The 19,588-nt window shown below is 39.2% G+C and overlaps 1 protein-coding gene across 1 annotated transcript; it reads left to right on the top strand.

Annotated features, from left to right (window-relative positions):
- The first annotated feature begins 1,321 nt into the window (after positions 1 to 1,321).
- On the top strand, positions 1,322 to 19,588 carry rorc (RAR-related orphan receptor C). Its single transcript, XM_041793653.1, has 11 exons — positions 1,322 to 1,455; positions 11,686 to 11,771; positions 13,648 to 13,789; positions 13,889 to 14,233; positions 14,316 to 14,417; positions 14,495 to 14,616; positions 16,903 to 17,035; positions 17,121 to 17,228; positions 17,348 to 17,458; positions 19,120 to 19,229; positions 19,332 to 19,588. The coding sequence occupies exons 1-11, from the start codon at positions 1,446 to 1,448 to the stop codon at positions 19,494 to 19,496; spliced, it is 1,434 nt and encodes a 477-aa protein (XP_041649587.1). The 5' UTR covers positions 1,322 to 1,445; the 3' UTR covers positions 19,497 to 19,588.

Raw genomic sequence — 19,588 nt, 5'->3', positions numbered from 1 at the left:
GATTGCATCTTTTACACCAAGAAAAACTTTCACTGCAATTTTTGTTCTTTTTTTAATAAAGAGAGGCTGTCCAGTCCTGATGAAACTGCTAGCTGTATCTATGCTAATCTCATCACCAGCAGCCTATAGTTACAGGCTTGCAGTAAAACTAAAACATACCTGTGGTACTGCCTTGTTCTCCTAATTGGTCTGTTGGATTGACGCAACCCAGGCTATGCTCTGGATGTTTTTGCATACTAGCAGGGGCATGGGAAAATAATCTGTTGGAAAAATGGCAAAGTCAACATTTTTAGGATGGAGTAAGGGGTGGATGTGGCAAGTAAGCGTGGCCAAGGGCAGTGGTTCCGAACCATTTTTTCTTGGAGCCCAGACCCCAAGTTAAGAGCCACTGGCCTAGGGTACTGTACAGACAGGTTGTAGGGTAGCTAGAGCCCCTTGTCTTGCTGTGGATGTCTTAAGGGCCCAAAAACTGCCAGCAGTCTTCAGGTGTATTACCAGGGGTGAAAAAGCCTGGACAAAAGAGATGGGTCAGGACACAGTGGGTCCTGTTGTGAATTCTTAGCACCCTATATGCCTAAAACTTGTTCACATGTCTGAACATAAACACAGTTAAATCAGATTTTAAAAAGAAAAGAAAGTTCATCCGCTGTACGACTTCAGAGCAAAAGAAGTAGTCAAAGAAAGTACAGATACATAAAAAAGTTGGCTACCTTAGTATATTGCTATATGCTGCAGTCTATTTGACTGCTGTCTTAGATGGAAACATGTTAAAAAATGAACCAGAGGTTAGTGACAGCCAACTAAACTTGAATAAATAGAATTATTAAAGAAAGATGCAGAGAAGTTAAAGATCAAAGTGAGTGAAAACCACCTTTGCATCATAAATATGAAGAGGATATATATTTAAAAAATAATAAAAAATTAAAGATTGGTAATAAAATCTTACCATATTGAAAGCTTCCTGTGATTAAATAATCTTAGTGTGTTGTTGGATTGTTCTCGCTGAACATAGTTTGATTCTCAGGGAATTTTAACACTGTCCGACACTTAAAAGCAGATTTTTTTTTTTGCCTCTTGGTTCAGAGTGAGGGGGTGACAGTTAAAAACAAAGGCCTGAGTAAAAAGTACCTTAACAAAGAGCAGGGGACGGTCCCCCCTTTTCTTTGTTTCTACCTCTCTCTCTCTCTCTCTCTCCCCCTCTCTCTCTGTCTCACACACAGACACACCACTAACAAGGAAGGTGAGGCGGTGACTGTCACTCAAAAAGTCTGAATGTGGGTGCTAAAGCTGCACAGAGCACCTGACCTGCCACGCAAAAGGACCGACAACAGAAGAAGAAAGATTCAAAGATAGAGGAGAGTGAGAGGACAGTAGTTTGACAGAGTGAGAGGCACAGTGAGTTTGTGAAAGTGGGACAAACGTCTGAGACGAGTGGAGGAGTGAGGATGATGCGAGGTAGGGATGAAATTTTTATCTGTGAGTGTGTGTGGGGGGGGTGTGGAGGGTTACCAATCAATCATATGTGATTAATCAGATCAATAATACACTGTTCTGTCATTCATTCAGTCCACACTTCACTGTTTGCAACAAAAATAGTCTATTACACACCAAGGAGACCAGAAGTGTCTAATGTAGGTGTCTTTAAATGCACATTTTCTGTCTTTATATGGATCTTTATTAGCTTGAATCTTGGAAATAAATGTTTGTTCATGCAGAAATACACACCTTTATCTTCAAAAGCGTCAGCTTTATCAGACTGAAACTTTCAGTTTGTTCTTTTTGAGGTTATTCTGCACTGTGAACAGACAAACCCTCAGTAAAGTGGCTTACCAAAGCTTCTGTCAGCCAAAAACTTTCTGTCATAAATACCATAAAAACAAACATGTTTAGACAGTATGCATGCTGCAGTATATCTGATTGGCTGCCTGCTGTGTGCATTTACAGTGGTCCTTGTTTCAGGCTTATGGTTTGGTGAAATGACTCAATTCTGAGCTCCCTTTGATCAATTTAAGATTTGAATCATAATCTCAGATATTTCTTCCCTTTCCTCCTTCCGCACGTACAGTATAGAGCACAAAGTGCAAAAACAGCTGCTTCAACTTGTCAAAAATCAGAGTGCATTTTATATAAGATAGAAATGTCTTATGCATTGACATGTAAAGCTGCTTTAGTTTGGAGAAATCACACTTCTTCAAAATAAGAGCACAAAACTCTAAAACACTGTAAAACTGTAAAAACAACCATGGAGGGTCAAAGTGCTTGAGCGTGTGACAGTTGAGATACCTGCCCTTTTTTCAGATCTACTTCCACCGAATTCTAACCATCGTAAAAGTGAAAGAGGGGAAAACAGGATGCTTTACAACCACAACATATCACTTTGAATGGACTAACCCAGCCCACACATAGAGCACACAAGATGCAGAGGAAATGCTGATAATGTTGTGAAAATGTGGAGATTGAAATCAAAAAAACAGAATTTTGTTCATACAAGGTACTAAGAATTTTAAAGGCTTTCACAATGCAACAAGAAGAAGACAAGAAATAATGCAACAGATTGCTGACATTATCTCTCTCTGCTGCAATGTGCAAACACACACACAGATGCACAGCTGCTGCTTAGATGGCGCTGAGATGCAGCCTATCTCCCTCCTGCAGCTGTGTGTTCATACAGAACAAATGAAAGTCCTGTTTCTGACTATTAAATTATGTCTTCACCTCAAAGTTAACAACTTAAACGTCTGATGTAACACACTCAGAGTGGGTTTGATAACATCAGAATTTACGCACACACATTTTATAATCACCTTTGTTGTTGGGGGGATTCCTGTGTGGATTCAGACTGTTTCTTTATCAGAGAGGATTTCCTTGTTCCTTTTGGGTGCACAAACCTGCAACAGCACTTCCAAAGCAGCAAAGCGGTTTTCTTTAGATCAAAGCCGACGTCAGAAGTCGCAGGTGACACAATCCAGCCCGAAAATGTACTACAACAGTGGAGCTGATTCATATCCTCTGCTTGTGACAAAACATTGCCTTTTTCAGACACCCCCAAATTTCAGACAGCACTTCAAAGTCAAATATGTTGATTTGTGTTTGGATCAGCTTTGATCAGCGTTCTCTTTTAAAAAAAAACAAAAAACCTGTGATTTTCTCACTCGGATGGTGTCGATTCATGAGCACAAAGCAGTCGTAGGGGAGTTCTCACATTTATGAACAAGCAGCACTGATATTTTACACAAGTAGCCTGCATTTTAAAGAATAAATCCCATATGTTTACTGAGATGATACAGTAAAGAGGAATTATGGTTCTTGACATCAAATTTACACAAATACAAACTCAATTTTTCCTTCTCGTTGTTTCTTCTTGATCTTTTAAACACAGATGACAGTCATTAATTTTGAAATCACAAGAGGTGTAAATAAAATAAACTTTTACAGGACTTAAATTTTGTTATAATAAGGTTGAAATATTTTTTAAAGTGATGTCCACTATCTCTGTGACTCTAAACCTTCTTTGCAAAGTAGAATTGTATGTGACATTATTTTATTTTAACACACAAATGCTTGACAACAAAATTACACTAATAGAACTGATATTTTTTTCAAAACATTCTGAAAGTTACAGCTTATAAATTACAAATAAAAGCTAGTGTGATTATTTCCTTATTTTTGTGTGACCTCTTCAAATAAAAAATTCAAACGTCTCATCAAGACACTTAAATTCTTAAAAGCTGGATTTATGTGATTCACAGTGGACTGCAACATTAGCCAAAACAAATATTTCTTCCTGTTGTGAAAAAACACGAGTAAAATAATTATTTTTAACTCAAAGTTAAGGATGAACTCTACTGTCACGTGAAGGGAGAATATTGACTTGGGCTCTCCACCCATACAGCCATGATATGACAACATTTAACACCATTCACAATAAACATGTAACAATTAATGTTTAAGTATAATTTAAGAAAAATTATTAAAAGATGATTAACATCAGGTTCCCAAAACACTAATAAAAAACCATTAGAATTCATAGTCCTGTCCTATACATATTTATTGTTTTTAGTCATCTGTTTTATCGAATCTGTTGTGATCTAATTTTTATTTAGTCATGCCAACAGATCACGTGTAGATGCAAATATATGCTGAGAGTCATTTAACAGAAGTTTGTTTCTTGTGTTCAAAACATCTGTTTGAATAAAGACTGATCCACAAAAAGGGTCTTCATGATACACAACCTCGATAACTAGAAAACCTTCGATCATGACTGCATGAGAAAGCTATGGCAGTTTAAAGAATAAAAAACTTAAAGTTCATGTGCAGCTAGTTTGCAGAATATACAGTATGTCCTCGTCTGTATGAAGAACATATCAACTGCACTTAAAAAAATAAATCAGAGCAAAAGTAAATTTGGCTTAATTTAACCTGTGACATCAACAATAAAAATGCAATTCTTGCTTTAATACAAATAATTTTGAAGGCAATTTATTTTGTTTAAAGCACAAACCTTCTTAATTTCATTTCATGGACAGAACAAAACCCAATCTAGCTATCTTTATTCTGTTCCATTCTATAATTTAAAACAAAATAGTACTTTACCCATGAACTATCAGGATCCCCCTGGTGCATTGTGGGAATTTACAAACAAGTGATAAAGAGCTTTTCCAACAATTAGGAACAGCTAAACTGTTAACTGAGGACATGGTAGTGATGGTGGATAAGATTGGTGGATTTCAAATCTATATGATATGCGGGCTGGATTTTCCCATAATGCCCTTTGGCAGAGTGGTTTAAGATGTGTTCAGGTGAATTAAGATATTGTTTGTTGTACAGAGATCACTGCTGGGATTTCTGCTCATGTGTCTGATGGATTCATGTTGTGTTTGACTTTTGCACCACGAGTGAAGTGAAACTTCCTGACAATAATTTTGACTGTCTAGTTCAGTGGTTCTCAAATGGTGTGCCGTGGCACACTGGTGTGCCTTGAGACAAGTCTAGGTGTGCCTTGAAAATTCATCTGGCTTTACATAAGTACTACAACTATGCTACAACTAAAGAGACTATAACCAATGTCCTTACTGCATGCAAGCATTACACATTGCATTGAATCATATAGCATTGCACACTCACTGTCCATCTTTTATCTGTTAAATATGCAAATGTAAATTTACATGTAAAAATATGACATCTTGTGCTTTTACTTAGAAAATCAGCAGTATGGTGCTCTAACAGCTGTGAGCCACATAGTTTTGTCTCCATGTTAGCACAAGTCAGACCATAAATATTCATAAATGGGTATGGAGAATATCCATGCAACACTCTCCTCTTTGTAAAAAAAGCTAACAGGTTTTGGGAGTGAGAAAAGTGGAAGAAAATTAAGGATATCCTATGGTGGGATACTCCTGGTGTCTTGTCATCCTTTGTGCAGCCTCTCCCCTTGTTACTTGTCCATCTTAATAGGAGCGACAGAGAGAAAATAGGAACAGGGTGACTGGGGATAAACCTGGGTAGCTGCAGTGTATCACTTGCAGAGTGTCAGGATGCTACAAAAGGGAACTCCGTAATCAAACTGATGTAGCTGGCACTTGCTCACATTGCATGCAGTTGGGACTAGGACATGTTGCTACTTGCTACACATGCTAAAGAGGCTATTTTGCAAGGACATTGATATGGTGTGCCTTGAGACGTCAGCTTGCTTTTGGTGTGCCTTGGGCAAAAAAAAGTTTGAAAACCACTGGTCTAGTTTATTGATACATTTGAAAAAATCATCCGTTGATGATAACCACAGTTAGGAGGTGAAAACAAGGAAGCGTTCAAAGTGCACTTAGATGCATCTTTTACTTACATGGCAAAAGATGCTTCAATTGAATATCTCCAGTGTGAAGGATTCAAAATTTATTTGAAGCAAAGTCTGACTTTGTTTAATCTTCGCCTCTTGCCTGGTTTGGTTGTATTTGATTAACGAAATAAAATCATAGAGCAGTTCATCTCAGTACAATCTGTTGTCAGCTGATGGCGCTGCATGTAATAAAAGTTAATAGCCTGTTACATGCTGAGTTTTTGTTCTTAGTGAGGTAAATTTCCCAAATCTATCAGCCATGGTGGACTATAGGTCATTAAAAGTATCATAACAGAGAGATTTGTTCCAGAAAACAGTAAATTTAATCCCCAACTTCTGTCTCTCTGCTGCGTTCAGATCAGAAGTATTTTTTTAATTTAAAGGACTGTATTTCTCATTAGTGGGCGTGGCTTCAGCTCATTCAACTTACACACCCACACATCCAAGAGAAGAATTTTACAGCCTTATTGTTCATGAATTTGAAGCTTAATTTTTTTATAAACTTAAAGATGTTTTTTATAACTGAAATTTGGCCTGGTGGTTCCTAACACAGTGGCCTGTCATTCAACAAACCTAAAATAGAGATTTTTTCTATCACTTTACAAGGACTTTAAATAATTTAAACAGAGATTATTTTGTTAGATCTGGCTAATCTACATCAAAAACTATGCAAAAATTTGCTTGGTTTTTTTTTTTTTATTTTAGTAGATCTGGCTGGATATTCTTATCTGTGTAGTGAGGCTGCAGTACCCACCATCAACTCCTGCAATGAGAAATTGTGACCCAAATTTGATGAATCAGATTTATTAAAGTAAAATAGTGCAGTTTAAACTTCATACAGCTCAAAACATGAGACGAATCAAAGAGACATGTAAAACAAGCATGCTTTAAAAGACTTTCATGAGCTTTTCAGGACATTTTTTTCCAGGAATACATTTGCAACCAACTCAAAAAATGCTACATTACCAATTTTTGGGTCCTGACCCATCAGTTGAGAACCACAGCAGTACATACATCTATGTGTGTATATTTACAAGTACACTTGAAAGTGGTCTACCGTAAACCCCTGATTTACCTCCCCAGTGTTTATTTGATTCTTTTTAATGTTATTCCAGTGAAACAGAACTTTTCTGGCCTTTTTTTTTTTACTTCATCTTATTCTTAAATCCTCTCGAGGGGCATTAAAGTGTATCCTTATTATCCTTAACAAGTTTTGAATCTGTCACTACACAGAACTGTAAACCTCATACCAGAGGACAGTGCCACTCTGTATGTCGATCATGGGATGGATCGGTGGTGGTAAATGCATCCTAAACTGCACTTTTTGGTTTGATGATACAATATTTGAAGACAGATTTACGGTCTCTGTGTTTGACAGAGATCAACAGTGTGTCTCCAAGTGTGTGTGAGGTGTGTGTACGCCCTTTGATTGCACTGTTGCTTGCATGTGTACTAAAAGGAAGCTTCCGTCAGAGGAAAGTTGAGGTTTTTTGTCCATTTACAGTGTAGAGAACAGACTGCTGACAGTGTCATTTCAGACAGAGTGGTAATCTGTATCATCAACCCCCCCAGACCCCATCAGTCCTCCCACATCCACACACACACACACACACACACACAGAATTTTGAAATTAGATCAGTGTATGTCGAAATCCTTGGCTCACATCTTTTCCTCTTTATTGTACTTTTAAGTAAATATATTGATTATCGTTTCATCTTTTTGCACCTGTCATGAAAATGTTCTCATTAATCTCTTTCTAAAAATGGTTTTATACTCCAACTTTCACTGTTTTAAATGATAAACATCAACAAGTGTAAATACTTCCAGCACCTTATCTGCTTTCACTTACAGAAGCTAATATCGTTTGTGCAATGGCATTGATCAATGTGCTTAAGTCACTGATAACTCCAGATAGTGATCAACAGTATTTCTTTGTGGCAAGATCTTTGTACACTTCGCTTGCGGAAGTGTGGGAGGTGGCACTCTTTTATTTTGACGGAAAGAAACACAACATTTACATCGGTGCACATCCACTCTGCTTTTCAGCCTCACCCAACACACAGGCAAAGCATTTTAAGATGAAATCATTTCGATCGATCGGTTTTGACTTTTTTCTTTTCAGCGTTAACATGATGGCTATGTGTTTTTGTTTTTATTTGTACAGTTTTGCTGGATTGGAGTGGAAAGATCATGTTTAGGGTTTCTAAGAAGTAGAAATACTTGACAGACTGTCATACAGAGTATTTTGTGGTCAGACCTCTTGATAAAGGTCACATCAAAAAGAAAATAATAATGATAAAATGAAGTGATTTAAAAGATCAACTTAAAACAATGAAGCTGTCAATGCATTGAAAGAAAAAGTGTGAATTTAGTCTCAATCTGCATGTTTTTGTCAAAGCACTGCTGTAAGACTCCTGCTTTGTCTCATTTTTTTGTTATTTCTGTTTGGACACAGTGTAAAGCGTAATGAGTGTATGTCAAAATGAAAGTGTCTCAATCCAACCTCAAGAGAAAACCAGCATTTAACTGCTTTTTCCACTTTATTTTCTCTGTATTTTTATCATTACTAATGGCAGATGGAATAGAATAAAAATTGCTTTACTGTCTACATTTGAACGAAAAAGCAGAAAGTTTATCTTTGACTCACACGTGCAAATATTTGTTAAAAGTGGAAATAGTTCAGTGAGACAAGGTGGCACATTTAAAAGACCATGAACATGCTTAAAGCACAATGTATTTGTAGTGAAAAGAGCATAAACAGAGAAAAGGCAGACACAGTGGTGCTTCACTATGTTCTATGTGCAGTAAGAGGCAGTCAGCTGTATTTCCAGAGTCCTTCCTGTCGACACTTTCAATGTTTTTCTTTGCAGAGGGGACTCTGTGCCCTTATCATGAAGGGAGAAGCTAAACGTCGTGGTTTAACAGATGAATGTGGTTCCCTTTTAGGCATTGGACTGCATCTCCATGAAGTGGAAACATATTTATACAAAGTAATGGTAGTTTAACAATAAAATGTGATGTAGAATAAGTGACTGCATAAATATTCACTCCCTTCAAGTCAATATTTAGTAGATGCACCTTTGGCTGCAATCACAGCACTGAGTCTGAACACTGCAATTGTACTCCATTCTTCTTTGCAAAACTGCTTAAGCGCTGTCAGGTTGCATAGGGATTGTGCATGAACAGCCCTTTTTAAAGTCCATGGTCCATGGTGTAATGGTAGCCAGGAATACTGCTTAACCAGTGACTGGACCTTCCAGACACAGGTGTCTTTATACTACATCACTTGAGACAAGTTCACTGCACTCAAGTGCTCCCAATTTCACAATTATGAGACTGCTAGCGCCAGTTGGCTGCATTGGGAAATCATTTCTATTGCCAAGACTGCAAATTGAGATGCAGCAAGATATCTTTCCATCCCCTTACCAGAAGATGCTGGTTTTGATAAGTGTAACTCTGTGGCTTGAGAATACAATGTGATGAACCAAAGGCCCCAAGAATGATGAGATTTAAACTGTCTAGATGGAGTTTTTCAGTTTAGGTGCAATCAAAACGAGAATGATCAGAGATACGATGGTATGGAAAATTACTATAGAGGAATATGTGATTGCTGTCAGTGTTTGTGTGAGTGTGTGAACAGTGAAAGATCGTGGGTCACAGTGGATTTCCTGTTGTTTGAGGTTGACAATCAGAAATGAAATAGTGAAAAACAGAGACCACTCATACTCTCTCTATTTGAAATACAACACAGTTCACTCATTTTCTTTAACTCTTTGTTTTTTAACATATTTAGCTCGTTAAACATATTTTTAAATAGTTCATTTTATCCAAATGACCTATTGCAAGGTTAGTTAAATAAATGAAACACCTTATCCTTTAGTGAATCTTAAATTCATCAGCAGCAGCTCTTCTGAGCAGAAATTATTTCTGTATCTTCATACTTACTTGCACTCTTGCTTGCACATTTGCGTAAACGTGCATTTAACCTCACATGGACAACACTCTTATGGCACCTTTTGGTGGTCTCTGTGGCTCCGGATGAAGAAGGCACACACTGACACACTAACACACACTTGCTATAAATCTGACACAGTTATGCACAGAAAAAAAATGCACCTGTACAAAAGCATCGGTGTGCATATGTACAAGCACGTCTAGTAGAAAAGAGTCACGCTGTCAGTGCATTTGAGGAAGGTGTGAAGAGATAAAGAAGCAGATAAAAAGAGCTGTGATTTAGTGTGAGAAAAGATGACAACACTGCTACTTTGATGTGTGCCATCATTTGTGGAGTTAAATAATAAATTATACAGGGTTTGATGTAGGTTGGAAAATGATGACTTTATTTCAGACTTGTTCACAGCAGGATTTTTTTTTTAAACATGAGAGCTTAGACACTTCAGGGGCATTGGGGGGTGGGGGGTTGGAGGGGGGGTGGCCATTACTGGCAGTGATGAAGGAGAGAGTGCATTACTGGCAGCTGTGTCCTTTATGAGCGAGACAGAGAAGGATTCACAAAGAAAGAGATGACATAAAAGAGGGACAGTCAGAGCGAAAGAGAAGCCAGTCAACCACTTGAAAGAGCTCTGAGGTTGACACCTTCGTGTTCTCCGTCTTTCTCCATTTGAAAATATTCCACGTCTTCAGAAGATTTTTTTTGTCATCATATTAGGTGGTATTTTGTTCATTCTACATTAAGGCAAGAAGTGTATGGGAGGAAAATACCTTTGCTTGGCACTGGTCACAAAACAACTGAGCTGTTGAAGGGGAAGTACAGCAAAGACTGAGCTCTCACTGTGGGAATCATTTTTCAGTTTACTTACCTACTTTAATGCCATATTAGTAATTATCCAACAATATTGACTCCTGTTTAATATCACATCAAATACAATAGAAAATTCCAGGCAACCGATATATGTAATGTTTTGTTTATAAGTGCAAAAATGGCAAGCAAATTCCTTGATTAATGTCAAAATTGTACTAAAACACTGACAGTTTTTTGCTACTAAAATGTTGTAAAATTTGTTGTGCAATTAAGACAGTGCTCTCTCTTTACCTCATGGCATCCCTGGTGGGAAATATGACTGAACATGTGACATCTTTGGTACTTACATGAAGCTATCAGTCTTTAAGATAATGGTAGTTCTAATTTTAATAACTGTACTTATTTGCATGTAATTGTGCAATGTCATCTGCATACATTATTATACAGTGAGAGGCTCCATGCTGTAGAGGTTGTTGATTAATAGGCAATAATTTATTAAAATAACAAAGTGATATCTTCACGGGTAGCCTGTCTGATTTCAGTTTGTAGTTCATTTGTTATCCAGTTTGACCAATCACATATCAGCAGACTTAGTTGTATCTGGGAGAAACAGTCAACGTAGACAGCAATTAACAGAAACAAAATGAACAGGCATTATTCCAGGGTATGTTATGGACATTTATGTTACAGAAATAAGTGCCACACAGAAAAGGGAGTCTTACCTGTGAGTCATTTAACAGTGACCACTGGTGTCACTGGAATTACTAGGACATACCAGTCAGAGGTATGAGACATCCATCTGGCAATGAAAGACAATGCTGCACAGTGAAATCAGAGATTACTTCATGTTTGAATAAAAAAACGTTAAGGTTAGAAGTTACTGAAATGGTTGTAAAGGAATGGTTAATCTAAATATGGTCTTCATAATAAACCTCATCATGTTTGTGTTTTTTCCTTGTCCAGCTGTTTCAAAGTGACAGAAGAGATACTTTTAATTCTCTCTTATACGTTGGACTTAATGGAAAAGTACAATAAGTTGCTTTAGTATGCAGCATTAGCATAACAGCTTTTTCTTCTGTGTTTGTTCAGCCCAGATTGAAGTTATCCCCTGCAAGATCTGTGGTGATAAGTCCTCTGGAGTACATTATGGAGTCATCACTTGTGAGGGCTGCAAGGTGAGATGACAGCGTCCAACACTTTCCCTGTACAAACTGACAAAATACTGTACACCTTCCTTCCTAGCAGCTTGCGAAGGTGCAAGCCTTCGTTACCAGTCCAGTAGCCCTTTGATCAGCATTGGACAACCATGACCTGGATGACTGAGAACCTACACAGATACCTTGTTGGCTATGTAACCTGCTAAGGTCAATCTGAAATGAGATTGCCTGGCCTACTGAGGATCCCTTGTTTATGTCTCTCCTTACTCTTTTATTTCTAAGCACTTCTCATGTCGACTAACAGCCTCAACGGCTGCATCAGAACTAGCTAAGATAAACAGAATCATGTAACTTGACCAACTATTTTAAAGATGATTTGAAGTTGTAAGGTCCCTTTTGACAGTGATAGCTATTCAGCTGAGTGGAAACCAGTTACTTACATTTAAAAGTGCAATTTCTGGCTGCTTAAGAGTCATTTAGCTTGGTTTGGCTAATGCACAATGACTCTCAGGATATTCTGGGTAATGAAAGACTAAGTGTCTGGAAAAGTAAGCTGCATTCGAAGGAGCCTTCAGATTGGCCTGTAACACAGCCTCATGGCCTCATTGGTCTTGAAATTCATGCTCCAAAGGATGCAGCCCCTGATTTGGGACATAGCAATAGATAACTTCTAGCTTGGTTAAACTGGCATACAACAAGTCTTGGGATACAACAGGCCCTGAAAGATAGACCAAGTGCCTGGAAAAGTAGGATGCATTCAAAGGAGCCTTCAAAACGATGTATGATGCAGCACTATGACTGAATTGGTCTTGAAATTCACGCTCCGAAGAATGTAGCCCCTTATTTGGGACTAAGCAATAGATAACTGCTAGCTCTGTTAAATTGGCATACAATAAACCTTGGGATACAATGGGCCTTTAAGGATGGACCAAGTGCCTGGAAAAGTAGGATGCATTTGAAGGAGCCTTCAGAACAGCCTGTGACACAGCACTGTGGCGTAATTGGTCTTATAATCCCCCCGGCGAAGGAAGCAGCCCCTAATTTGAGACATAGCAATAGATAACTGTTAGCTTGTTTAAATTAGCATGCAGTTAGTCCTGTGATATATTGGGCCATGAAGGACAGACCAAGTGCCTGGAAAACTAGGATGCATTGAAGGAGCCTTGAAAATGACCTTTGATGCATCATTATAGCAGAAATAGTCTTAAAATCCACCATTCCAATAATCTTGCATAGCAAATGAATACGCCCATTACCGTGTTTCTCCCTGGTGAATCCATCTTGCAAAGCTCCCATCTGAACTGTTTGGGCCCGCTTCGAAAGAGACAGGACCAATCAGCGCTGAGGGGCAATGCTTTCGGGCGCAGCAGAGTTGTGGCATATGCAAGCAGCGAGAAAAGGCCAGTGCAGATATGGCAGAATACATTAGCGTGGATGCTGCTAAAGTGCCAGTTTTATCAGAACTTGACGAAATTTCTTCATTAAAAGAAGAACAAAGAACAGCATTGAGTTGTTTTCTTTTCAAAAACAAAAACAGTAGTGTACTGACATGTCTACACTTGCCATTGTTGGCGCTATGGAGTTTTTCAAAACCTCTGCCCTTTCCCAAACGCGATGTATGAGAGGTTTCCCAGATGGATGTTGAAACACATCCATCTGGCTTGTCAGGTTACCCTTCCCAAGGATTCAGCCCCTAATTTGGGTCACAAATCACATTCATTGTTCATTTTCCAAAAGCAAAATAAAACACCATTTTTATATCTCTAATAGAAACTGTCTAAAGGTTGTTTTGCTCACCTTGTGCTTTTTATGTTTAGTTAAAGCAGATAGATGTTTTGGATAGTAATATTGGTATCTGCCTTAAAACTCATATTTCTGGCTGCTCTTTCCTCAGGGATTTTTCCGGCGTAGCCAGCTTCCTACTGTATCATACTCCTGCTCCAGGCAGAGCAACTGCCAGATTGACCGGGCCAGCCGCAACCGCTGCCAAAGCTGCCGCCTGCAGAAGTGTTTGGCTCAGGGCATGAGCAGAGATGGTGAAACACACACAGACGATCACAGTAACAGAATGAGTAACTAAATGTTGTTTTCTAAGCCCTAGTTAAAATTTTGTGTTCATTTTTCCCCTCCCTCAGCGGTGAAGTTTGGGCGGATGTCAAAGCGTCAGCGTGACTCTCTGATTGCTGAAGTTGAGCGGCATCGACAGCAGCAGCAGCAGCAGCTTCAGGGAGACACCCAGTCCATCCTGTCCTACCCCACCAAGACCCATCAAGGCCGCTCTCTACAGCTCCTCCAGCCCATGGCGTACCCCTTCAGCGGGGAGGCTGAGCTTCTGTCCCACACCACTGATGTTCACCCTTACCTTGTGTGCTCCCCGAATGAGGCACAGGTGACAGGAATGATCTACCGGGGCTCCTCCATTTCTCCAACACCAAGATCCCAAGGTAGGGGGGACAGCAGCGGACACACTGACATGAGAGGTGAGGCATTCTTTTGTGCACCTGTCTTTATCCTCCTCTTCTTATTCCTAATTCCCCTGTTTTCTCTCTTTTTTTTTCTTAGGCTTTAACTCCAGACCGCCGTCTAGTGACCTGATGGCCGTTCACCCCTACAACCCTCTGGAGGATCCTTACAGCCTCTATCCTCACTCTCTGAGAAACATGGGTAAGCACACAGCACAGCAGACCTTTGTGTGTGCCGTAGTTTTAATCTTCATACCAACATTCACTCTTATTTTTCAGATGAGCTGTGTGCCAGCATTGTTCGTTCCCACAGAGAGACCAGTCAGTACAGAGTGGAGGAGCTGCAGGCTCTCAGATGGAAACTGTTCAGCAGAGAGGAGATCCAGGCCTACCAGAGCAAAGTACACCAACACCACCACTCTTAGTTTTGCTTCTCAGACTTTCTTTTGTATTTTGTGACCTCAAAACAAAACATGACATTTCATATGTCTCTTTTTGGAGGCAATGATTGATTCATCAAACAGAAACATGAGTAAAATTGCTCTGTTATTTTCCCCCACCTCCTCCGTTTCTACCTCTTTGATCACAGATTATTCAGGTTAATGACTTTGTCTATCCTTTTTAACTACTTTTAATCAGATCATTTGCCATAATTTGTGATACCTCAATTGTCAAAATCAGGGGCGGTACTGAAAGTTTTTTTTCCTGTTCTTCTTTTGGTGTAAGATGCCCACACTGCCAACATTTTCTCTCATGTTTGAACATGAAAATAGATCAGAGTTTGATCCACACCTGACTCCCTCGGCCAAAAAAATGTCTGAATCAGCAGCCAGGTAAAGTGCTTATAAAAGTATTTGCCCCTTTGGATTTTTTACCCTTTTATTGATTTTATAAAACAATCATAGTCAATAATTTGGCTTTTTTGACCAAATAAATAAATAAATTCAGGTCAAAGTGAAAAAAAAAAATTCTAAAGTGATGCCAATGAAATAAGAATATGTGATATAAAATGACATAAATATTCAAACCCTTCAAGTCTGTATTGAGTAGATGCACCTTTGGCTGCAGTCACAGCACTGAGTCTGTGTGGACAGGTCTCAATCAGGCTTGTACATCTGGACACTGCAATTTTACTCCATTCTTCTTTTAGAAACTGTTCAAGCTCTGTCAGGTTACATGGGGATCAGGCATGAACAGCCCTTTTCAAGTCCAGCCACAAATTATCTATTGAATTGAGGTCTGGGTTTTGACACAGCCACTCCAGAACATTCACCTTGTTGTCTTTAAACCATTTCTGTGTAGCTTTCACACAGAAAGCTACACACTTCACTTTTCTGTGTAGTTCTCTCACAGACTGAATGATATTGTTCTCCAGAGATTTATTATATTTTGCTGCATACATTTCACCCTCTACCTTTATGAGCCTTCCAGGGCCAGCTGCCAAGAAGCATCCCTACAACATGATGCTGCCACCACCATGCTTCACATTGGGGATGGTGTGTTTGGTGTGATGTGCAGTTTTTTGTGTCCACCAAGCTTAGCGTCCTGTCTGATGGCCAAAATGCACCATTTTGGTCTCATCAGACCAAAGAACTTTCTTCCACTTGACCATGGAGTCTTCTTCATTCCTCACTCTTGGAGAGATTTAATATGATATTTCCAAAAACAGTGGCTTTCTCTTTGACATTGTCCCATAAAGCTTTAACTGGTGAGGAATCTGGGTAACAGTGGTTGTATGCAGAGTCTCTCCCCTCTCAGCTACTGAAGCTTGTAACACTTTCAGAGTAGTCAAAGGTGTCTTGGTGGCCTCTCTCGTGAGTTTCCTTCTTGCACGGTCACTCAGTTTGTGAGGGGGGCCTGATCTAGGCAAATTTACACATGTGCCATATTCCTTCCATTTTTTATGATGGATTTTACTTAACTCTGGGGTTGTTTAGTGCAATGGATTTTTTTGTATCCATCCCCTGACTTATACTTCTAAATTATCTTTTCTCTGAGTTGCTTGGAGTGTTCTTTTGTCTTCATGGTGTAATGGTTGCCAGGAATACTGATTAACTGGTGACTAGACTTTCCATACACAGGTGTCTTTATACTACAAGCACTTGAGACACGTTCACTACGCTCAGGTGATTGCCATTTCATTAATTGTGAGACTAGCACCAATTGGCTGGACCTTTGTTAAATTAGGTCAGTCACATTTAAGGGGATGAATATTTACGCAGTCACTTATTTTACCTTACATATTTTTATTTAATTTAAATTACTTTTTGGAAATCTGTTTACACTTTGAGGTTTTTAAAACTTTTTTGGTTAAAAAAAAAAAAAGCCAAATTATATTGAACATGGTTGATTTATAAAATCAATAATACATCCTCCAAGGGGGTAGATACTTTTTACAGGCACTGTATACTAGCTTTTTGCTTTTAAACTGATGCAACATGGCAGATCACATTTGTCTCAAATATAAATTCATGCTGCATTATGAGCTAAAGGGTCCATGTCTGTCAACAGAGCTGATATCAACCCATGCCCATGTTTAGCCAATCACCGGTGCATTTCTAGTGTTAATATTATAAAGTAATAACATATATTTTGTACACTAAAGCTTAGCAGTCAAACATTATTTTACTTCAGTGTTAGCTGAGACTTTTTTTTAAGTTAAATACATGAATCCTCTGCTTTCTCAGTCAGTGGATGAGATGTGGCAGCACTGTGCTATCAGACTGACTGATGCTGTGCAGTACGTGGTGGAGTTTGCAAAGCACATCCCAGGTTTTCGTATGCTGAGCCAGAACGACCAGATCGCCCTCTTGAAGACTGGTGAGCCTTCTGTTTACTGGAACACATTACAGTCACATTCAAACACAATACAATCTCCTTCATGTGACCCTATGTTCACATTCAGGCTCCATGGAGGTTGTTCTGGTCAGGATGAGTCGTTTATTCAACACGGAGAACAACACGGTCTTCTTCGATGGGAAATTTGCTGGAACTGAAGTCTTCAAATCTCTCGGTGAGCGTTTCCTCATACATTGGTCACACAAAAAGCATTGGTGTGTGATTGAAATGAGCATCATGTATGCACACATTTTAATGAAGCTCTGGTTTCTTTCTTTTTTTTTTTTTTTTTAGCATGTGGAGATTTAATCACAGCAGTGTTTGATTTTGCTCATGGCATGTGTGCTCTGAAGCTCACTGAGCAGCAGATCGCTCTCTTCAGTGCTCTGGTGCTCATCAATGCAGGTAAGATCAGCTGACCCACAGCCATGTGGAAATTGTCTGAAAACACTTAATATCAGTGGTGAGAGTTGATTACTAGCAGGATCAGCAACATATTCTGATGTTTGCAAAGTCTGAGTATATTCTACCCTGATATAAGCCAGAACTTCATGTGGTATGATTTAGCCAACCATTTAATTCCACCATCCTGTTTAGCTCTCTTTGGTTTGATACACTTAACAGTTTTTTGCATTTCATTTTTTTTCATTTAAAAAGTTGGGACCTGTCCTACCTGGCTACCAACCGTACCTGTCCAACCTTATAGAGTGGAGCAGATACAATGCTGTCTGTTTACTGACTCAAAGAAGTGTCTGTACTTTATGTCTTCTTGTGGGAAACGGACAGGTGTCAGGAAGAGAAACATGTGTTCATGTGTTTGCTGTGTCCCTTTATTCTTCATCGAATTTATTGGCAGACAGCACTGTTTCACATGGCCATGATGTCACACTATTACATCGCAGACACAGCTATCGCCTCCTATCAAGTAAGGGTACAGATCAAGGTCTATTAAAAGAGTCAGATATCATCCAAATCCATCCAGATAGCTCCTAAAGGACACTTTCACTGCTATGTAACAGACATGTTTACAACCGTTTCAGCACAAACTAGCCACCTCTTGCAGCATTTTTTCACTCTGCATTCATTCCTTTGTTCATGCCCAAACCAGAATCCCTACTGCCCCCTAGTGACTCTTTATGGAAGTACAGTATTAAAGGTGCCTTTTATCACAGTCCCCTGTAGTCTGAATCAGTGCTGATATCACCCCTGAAATTCTTCAAAATATTCGACCATATTTCATACAAATTGTTACAGTTGGACCATAAATGGGACAGGATAAATGAAACATGTTAAAAAAAGAACATCATTACAGAAGGAGAAGTGTGCATACATTAGCACAATTTCTAGAAGAATCTCTAAACTATTACAGCTTGTCCTTGTTATCAGAAGAAAACCTAAAAAAATGTAAAGATGTTCTGTGTGCCTACATAGGGCTTTTATGCATCATAACGCTCTGATGCACATTTTTCCCTTGGCACACATTTGCAACACCGTGAAAACAGTTTTGCGACCCACTTTTGGGTCCTGAGTTGCCACTAAAGAACCACTGGTCTAAACGAAATGTCTGTGCCATGCTATGGTCAAAATACAATTTTGGTCAACATCAGAGGAGGTTTACAACCCAGTCTAAACCAGCCCTAAATAGCCTTTCTCAGTCATTCTGTTGGGTGTGTGTCTCTTTAAACGCAAAGAGCTCCTTCTCACTCCGCCCCCCTCTACTGTAGTGTGCTGACACAAGTACAACTTTGTGTTTCCGTGGCTGTAGGTAGAAATCTGTGGAGATATGAGGTAAGGGACCGATATTATTATAAGGATTCATTGTGATGTCACAATGAGCGCAGATTCTGAACAGAACATCAGATTTCCAGTTTTCAGATACAGACAGACCAAGAACAAAAGACTGGGTTTGCTTATTTCACATTTTTTGGGTCCATATATACTCTGGATACCCAAATATGCATGCAAAAATATTAAATGGCACATAGTGAACCAGAAAATTCATACTACATTGAGATATTTGTGGCCTCCTCTTTTTAAAAATACGATTAATCACTTCTCTTGTGCAGATCGTCCATGTCTGGAGGACAGAAGCAGAGTCCAGCGAGTGCAGAGGAGTGTGGAGCTAGGACTCACACACATTTTACACCGAGACAACCAAGAAAATCTGATGCACAAGGTACAGCATCTCAGTTTGGTGCAGATTCTATCTCTTCAGTACCTCGACATCATGTTATCTGTTAGCGTGCATGCTCCTCACTGTGTCTGTGTCTTCCTGCAGCTGTACCAGAGGATGGCAGTGTTGTGTTCACTGTGCAGTCTGCACATGGAGAAGCTGCGCTGGTTCAGTCAGCGTTACCCGCTCACTGCTCACTCTCTGTTCCCTCCTCTCTACAAGGAGCTGTTCACCTCTGAGCCCGAGCTGCTGCAGGGGAGCACTCACTGAGGATTCACATCCATGCTCCAACACACAAACATTATTTTAAATCTCTCATTTTCTTCTTAACAGAATCTATTTTTCTAATAATGAACAGAGAA

The sequence above is a fragment of the Cheilinus undulatus genome, linkage group 8, assembly GCF_018320785.1.
Source record: "Cheilinus undulatus linkage group 8, ASM1832078v1, whole genome shotgun sequence".
NCBI lineage: Eukaryota > Metazoa > Chordata > Actinopteri > Labriformes > Labridae > Cheilinus > Cheilinus undulatus.
This window is presented reverse-complemented; position numbering and strand designations above follow the sequence as displayed.